The 7,123-nt window shown below is 38.4% G+C and overlaps 1 protein-coding gene across 1 annotated transcript; it reads right to left on the bottom strand.

Annotated features, from left to right (window-relative positions):
* Positions 1–2,879: 2,879 nt before the first annotated feature.
* LOC113855699 lies at positions 2,880–6,449 on the bottom strand. The gene is made up of 2 exons (XM_027487330.1): positions 5,746–6,449; positions 2,880–5,109 (listed from the first exon to the last, which is right to left on the bottom strand). Exons 1-2 carry the CDS (start codon positions 6,447–6,449, stop codon positions 2,880–2,882), a joined length of 2,934 nt encoding a protein of 977 aa, XP_027343131.1.
* Between the last annotated feature and the right edge of the window lie 674 nt (positions 6,450–7,123).

Below are 7,123 nucleotides of genomic sequence, written 5' to 3'. Positions count from 1 at the left end.
ATGCTTTTCGACAATATTTCAATTTTTTCTTATCTCTTCAATCTTTCACTCCTCAACTTGCTCCTTTTTCTGCTCGAAAGGTAGGGCCAGTATGGTTTAAACGCCCTTTTTCTTCGAGAACTCCAAGTGTCCAGTCTGAAGTTTTAATGACATGGAGACAATGTCTTTCATGTCAACTTCTTTTTTGTAGTTTCACCCATAGGCCTTATCAAGTGGTTGCTTATCAACCAAATCTGGTAGCTCGACAATTTGGGTTGGGCCAGTTAAAACCTTCTTTCATGCTGGAGGGGTCAAATCTAGATATTCTTGAAAACGCCCGAAAGAGTATTGATGATTTGAATGAGGCTATTAGTTTCTTTCGAAAACGTAGGCCAGAAATTTCCCCTCTTGAGTTCGAGCCTATTTTCTACTGTACCAGCACTTTTCAAAGTTGGTGGTCTACTTATTATCATCACCCTGAGATATCTATCGAAGCGTGCAACCAGAAGATGACTTCTGCTTTTTCTCTATTTCAGAAGGGAGATCCAAAGGCCAAGACAAGAGGTACGCATATTCGAGAAATCCAATCTTTTGAACGATTTTTTAAAGTACTTTACTTACCACAAAGAATATCCCAAACTATTTTTGAAGCTGCCCTTTCCTTGAGAGAAAAAACAAAAGAAAGAGTAAATAGGTATAGGAATTTTCATCCTTTTGAGAAGTTTATAGAAGAAATCCTTTTTAAAAAATTTCGACCAACTTTTCCACCTTTGCCAAACTGTAACTTTGCTCTGGCTTTACCCATAATTTCACTTAAATGGGTCGATCTACCTTCGACTCTTTTGAACGAATTATCCCCTCCTCGAAGTAAAATAACAGCTTCGAGATTTTCTTTTAAAACTTATCCTTACCCTCTTCACCTTGATATTCAAGATGTGAGAATCCTTACAAAGTTTAAAGATGGTAAGATTTGCCCTGCTTTTTCTCGAAATCCCTCTTTTTTTATTATTATTATTATTTTTTTATTAGATTTTAACATCTCGAGAAATTTTGCAGCTCTTCCAACAGAACCTTTTGTTGGTCGATATGACCAGGAGGATTGGGAAGAGGATGAGCCTCCTAAGAAAAAACAAAAATCTAATCGAAAAGGTTCTTCTTCGACAACCCTTAAAAAAGGGTCTTCGTCTACATCCCAAGCTGCCTCTGGGGTATCTAAGGTAACTATTTTGACTTGGGTTTCATTAATTCTCGACATAGGTTTAAATTGTAAGCCTGCTTCTTTTCTTTTTCTTAGGCTAAGGCCATTCCCAAGACGAAGATTCCTACCCAGCCCCAAATTTCTATCGAAATGACTGCTTCAACTCCTGTGCAGCAGACACCTGATCGACCTTCAGCTCCATCAGTGGAGGTAAATTTTATCTTTGAGTACTATTCTGTCTTTTCGAGCAATTTTTAATCCTTTTCTTTGTGGCAGGTTTCGACTGATGACACTCCAAGTGTCAATTCACCCCCTAGGGTCCGAAAAGACCCTAAAAAGCATTTGACTCCAATCCCTGAGGAGTCTCAAAAAGTCTCGAGAAAAGAACCTACAACTACTGTCCAACAAGGGAATGAGGCAGTTTCTTCCTTGAGTTCTGGATCTTCGAGCTCTTCTTCGGATACTTCTTCAAGTTCTTCTAGCTCGAGTTCTGAAGATCAAGGTCAAACAGAGCAAGCTTCTGAGGTAAGGCGTGATTTTGCTCGAATTTGATCTTTTTAATCTGTTTCACAATTGATCTTCATACTTGAGACTTTTCTTACTTCTTTATCTCTAGGTGCCCCCTATATCTCGACAAACACCGCCTCTGGGTTCTCCTGAGGTTGAGGGAAATCATGTTCCTGAAAACCTCCCAATTTCTGTCGAAGGTCCTCCCAGCCTTGAAGTTATGCCACCAGCATCATCCATTAACTCAGAAATGAACTTGGATGATTTTAATGCCATGGTGGAGGAAGATCCAGAGGGGGCCATCGACAAAATCTTGGCTGGTACTTTTACCTTTTCTTCTTCGTCTCATACTCCCTCAAGGTCACATTCAGAAATCTCCAAGCCCACTGAATCAACTGAAAAAATGCTCGAAGAGCTTAGGTCCTTGGTCTTTGATGCACCGATGATGAAGAACCTTCCTACTGACAAGGACTTGGTTGCCAAGGTCAAAGGCCTACTTTCTTCGTTGAAGGCTCAACTCTCGACCTTTCCTGAAGGACTCCAACGTTTTGAGTCTCTTTTCATTGATTCTTTAGCAATTATAGACCAAACCACTGTGGTGGGTTCTAAACAAGATCAAGCTCGATTAAAGCAAGACTCTGCTTCTAATAAATTGAAAGAAGCTCGAACTGGGTTAGTCAAGCTAAAGGAATCGGCTACCAATGCCGATATGAAGCAAAAAGAAGTTGATGCTAGAATCATTGATTTAGAGAAACAACTCGAAAGAGCTCGAAAGGAGTCAGAGATGCTGAAGAAAGCTAGTGCGGCTTGTGAGAAGAAAAGAAAAAACTTTATAGAAAATGTGAAGACCCTGACTATGGAGAGAGCTCAAGCTATGGAGGATATTTCGAGTCTGGATGCACAATGTACAGCTCTTGAAACCAGATATCAAAATTTGAGAGCTGTTTATACTGAAATGCGCTCGAAGCCTCCTTTTTTATTTTTCCTTGTATTTTCCTTTGAATTCTTGTAGTTAGGCCTTTTTGTAAATATTCAAATTTTACTTTGAATGAAATTTACTTATTTGTCCTCTTATTGTTCGAATTACCTGTTTATTTGCCTTAATTCAAGTTATTCTTACTTCATATGTTTCTGGTTTGTATGGTTTTAAGTACTTACCGTTAATCGACATGATTCGACTATTAGTTCCAATTTCTCAAATTGAATACGCGTTATTTGAAAACACATTTTCAATCTCGAATGGGCCTTCCCAATTGGGTGACCATTTTCCAAGTTTTCTTGATTTTTTGTCGAACGGTAAAATTACTTTCCACACTAATTCACCAGAATTAAAATGCTTGTTTCGTACCTTTTTGTTATATGACCTCGAAATTCTTTCTTTTTGTCGAATCATCTTTTCTAAGGCACTTAAACGAATTTCATCCAAAGCATTTAATTCATCAAACATTAAGGCCCAATAATCTTCACTTGGTAATTCAAATTGCCGTTGTAATCTAACTGATTGTAGATTCACCTCCACAGGTAGAACGACTTTATGGCCATAAACGAGTCGAAATGGAGTTGTCCCTGTAGCTTCTTTTGGGGAATTCCTATATGCCCACAATACTTGATTTAAGGTTTCATGCCAATTTCTTGGTTTTGATCCAATGTGTTTTTTAATCAATTTGATCAAAATTTTATTTACTGCCTCCACTTGTCCATTGGCCTGGGCATAGTATAGGGTTGAAGTTATCATTTTTATATTCAAGGATTCTGCATATTGAGTTACCTTTCGACCTACAAAAACAGTTCCTTGGTCTGTTGTTAAAGTTTCTGGTATGCCGAATCGATGAATTATGTATTCGTCGATAAAATTAACAACATCACTTTGAGTAACTTCTTTCAACGGAACTGCCTCAGCCCACTTTGAAAAATAGTCGACAGCTACGATGATATACTTATGGCCTTTTGTTGAAGGAGGATGAATTTGGGCAACTAAATCCAGAGCCCAGCCTCGAAAAGGCCATGGCTTAATTATTGAATGTAATTCAGAGGCTGGAACGTGTTGAATATTACCATGCTTTTGACATTCTTCACAGGATTTTGCATATTCAAAGCAATCTTTAATCATCGAGGGCCAGTACAATCCTTCTCGAAGTAACATCCATTTCATTCTTTCTCTAGCTTGATGAGCTCCGCAGATCCCTTCATGGATTTCTGCCAGGGCAATATAAGCCTCATGTTCGCTGAGACATCGAAGTAAAGTGCCATCAACACCCCTTTTATACAATTCATCAACCACAATTATATAGTTAACTGCTCGAAATTTTGTTTTTCGATCAGTTGGAATGTTGGGGTCCTTGAGATAATTGACTAAAGATTTCCTCCAATCTTGGTCAGTTAAGTCATTTATGTTTAAGATCTCAAGGTTTGTTGACCCTAACTTCTCCCTTATCTCTGTTAATTTTGCCAGGTTTTCACTCGAAATTCTATATTTCGAGGCAATTTGGGCTAATTCATTGGCCTCTTGATTTTTGTCTCGAGGAATATGTTCTAGAATGACTTCGTCAAATTTTTGTAATAACTTATTCACTTTTACCCAATATTCGACGAGGTTTCTACTTAAATATTTATATTCTTTGGTTAGCTGCTTTATTACTAACTCAGAGTCTCCTCGAATGATTACATTTCTTGCCTCAAAATTTAACAGTATTTCAAGTCCAGCTAATAATGCTTCGTACTCAGCTTCATTGTTTGAACAAGCTGTTTTTATCTCGAAGAGTAATTTCGTTGGGATTTCGTCTGGTGAAATTATCAATATTCCGATTCTAATTCCATTTCTATGACTAGATCCATCGAAGTACAATTTCCATGACTTTAGACTTAAAAAATCTATTTCTTTGATTGGAATTGAGTGATCAACAACGAAATCAGCAACAACTTGGCCTTTTACAGATTTTAGTGGTTTATAAATTAAAGAATATTCTGTTAAAGCCAACGCCCATTTTCCAACTCTACCGTGAAGGATAAGTTTCGACAAGAAATATTTTATTATATCATGATGTGAATAAACATGTACATCAAAAGGCCTAATATAATATTTCAATTTCTCACAAGAAAAGTATAGACACAAACATAATTTCTCGATTGGACTATATCGAGATTCTGCACCTATCAACATTCGACTAAGATAATAAACAGCTCTTTCGACACCATTTTCGTCTTCTTGAGCTAGCATGCTCCCAATAGTATGTTCTGATGTCGAGATATATAACTTCAAGGGAAAACCTTTCTTTGGCAGAACCATTACTGGTGGTTTTGTCAAATATTGCTTTATCTCCTCGAAAACAGCTTGATGTTCTACTTCCCATCGAAACTCTTCTTCTTTCTTTAACTTCAATAAGGGTGAGAAGATTTTAACCTTGCCAGAAAGGTTGGAAATAAATCTTCGTAGAAAATTTATTTTCCCTAGCAACGATTGCAGTTATTTTTTAGTCGAAGGGGCTTGTGTCTCATATATTGCTTTGGCCTTATTCTTGTCGATTTCAATTCCTTTTTGGTGAACAATAAAGCCAAGGAACTGTCCTGCAATAACACCAAAAGCACACTTTAGAGGATTCATCTTCAAGCCATATTTTCTCATTCTTTCAAATGTTTGTCGAAGATGACCAACATGGTCACTTTTATACTTAGATTTCACAACAATATCATCGATATAAACTTGCAAAAATTCGCCTATTATGTCATGAAAAATAGTGTTCATTGCCCTTTGGTATGTAGCTCCAGCATTTTTTAATCCGAATGGCATTACTACCCATTCATAAGTTCCTAGAGCCCCAAGGCATCGAAAAGCTGTTTTCGATATATCCTCTTCAACGATAAAAATTTGGTTATACCCTAAATATCCATCTAACAAACTTAAAATTTCATTCCCTGCTGCCGAATCTACTAACATATCGGCTATTGGCATAGGGTATTCATCTTTTGGTGTAGCAGCATTTAGATTTCAAAAATCAATGCAAACTCTAAGAGATCCATTTTTCTTAATCACAGGTACTATGTTCGAGATCCAGTCAACATACCTGGCAGTACGAATAAACTTTGCTCTAAGAAGTCTTTCGATCTCTTCCTTGATTTTTGGCAAAATCTCTAGCGCAAATCTCCTAGGTGGTTGCTTTACTGGCCTCTTTTCTGGTCGAATTGGGAGTCGATGTTCGATTAATTCCCTCGAAAGGCCTGGCATTTGATCATAATCCCAGGCGAAGCAATCTTTAAATTCCCTTAGTAACTTGATTAATTGGTCTTTCACTTCTTCTTCGACCAATTTACTGATGAAAGTTAACCTCGGCTCCTTTTCATCTCCCAGGTTCACTTCTTCTAAGGGATCTTGTGCCTCCATTTTTGGCCCTTTTCGAGCTGAATCTTCCTCGAAGCTAATTGGTGCATCATCGTAGATGCAATCAAGCCGGACATCGTTGCCTTCGGTCTCTAGAACCGATTCTTCTTGAATCACACATGTTTCGAGTTCTGTGTGCCTTTGTTCGGCTAGATAAGCCGAATTTGTCGTAATGGCCGAATATGGTGAATCGGCCTCCAATCCTTCAGCCACTTTTAGGGCCGCTTCTCTTCTTTCGGCTAGATGAACCGAACTTTCGACCATATTGATATCTGCATGGCCTTGGATTGGGTCTACGGCTTTATGGGCCGAGATTTCTTCTATTTTTTGTGATTTTATGGCCGAACTAAATTTATCGGCCTCTGAAGTATCCCCGGCTTCGAGAGCCATTTTTATTTTATTTTCGGCTACGTAAGCCGAAATTCGAGCCAAAAGGCTCTTTTCAAGGCTCTTCATTTTCATTCTTTTCGGCCTCCACTATTTCTTGGAAGCCGTAAAAACCCACCGAAGGGTCTAGGCGAATCTCGTGTCGAATTTCGCGAGCATTTGGTAGGAGAGGATTTCGGCCAAAATGAGGGCCGCCTATATCTTCTATACAAAGTGGCGCAATGTTGGCAAAAGACTTGTCGAATGTTTTGCTATCAAGACTGTTTACATGAACTTCAGCCTTAAAATAGCTCTGATCTCCATCGACGTATTCCAACACTCCGTTGTTATTCCAAAGACACAGTTTCTGATGCAATGACAAAGGTACTGCTCCAACCCCATGAATCCATTCTCTCCCGAGCAGTAGATTATAACTTGCCTTAGAAGCTACCACTACAAAAATGGTTGCTCGAGAAACAGATCCAACTCTCAAGTTGACGATTAGGGCTCCTTTGGAACTTGAAGATTTCCCTTCATAGTCCGTTAGTACCAAGTTGTGTGGGAGTTAATCCTCTTCAAATTTCCCAATCTTTTTTAGTAAAAAATTGGGCATAATATTGATAGCTGCCCCAGAATCAACGAGGACTTTGTTCACTCGAAATTTTTCGTCAATTCGAGCCGCAATGTATAGCGGCTTC

The sequence above is a fragment of the Abrus precatorius genome, unplaced genomic scaffold, assembly GCF_003935025.1.
Source record: "Abrus precatorius isolate BTA unplaced genomic scaffold, Abrus_2018 Scaffold11, whole genome shotgun sequence".
NCBI classification, from domain to species: domain Eukaryota; kingdom Viridiplantae; phylum Streptophyta; class Magnoliopsida; order Fabales; family Fabaceae; genus Abrus; species Abrus precatorius.
The sequence above is the reverse complement of the archived record's forward strand: the minus strand, read 5'-3'. Positions and strand labels throughout refer to the sequence as shown.

Excerpts from the sequence above, each read along its gene's own strand:
- LOC113855699 (XM_027487330.1), bottom strand. The coding sequence starts at position 6,449 with ATGGCTCTCGAAGCCGGGGATACTTCAGAGGCCGATAAATTTAGTTCG. Across the intron at positions 5,110-5,745 it reads AAGTTTATTCGTACTGCCAG|ATTTATTTCCAACCTTTCTG; the intron begins GTATGTTGACTG and ends TTTTCTACGAAG.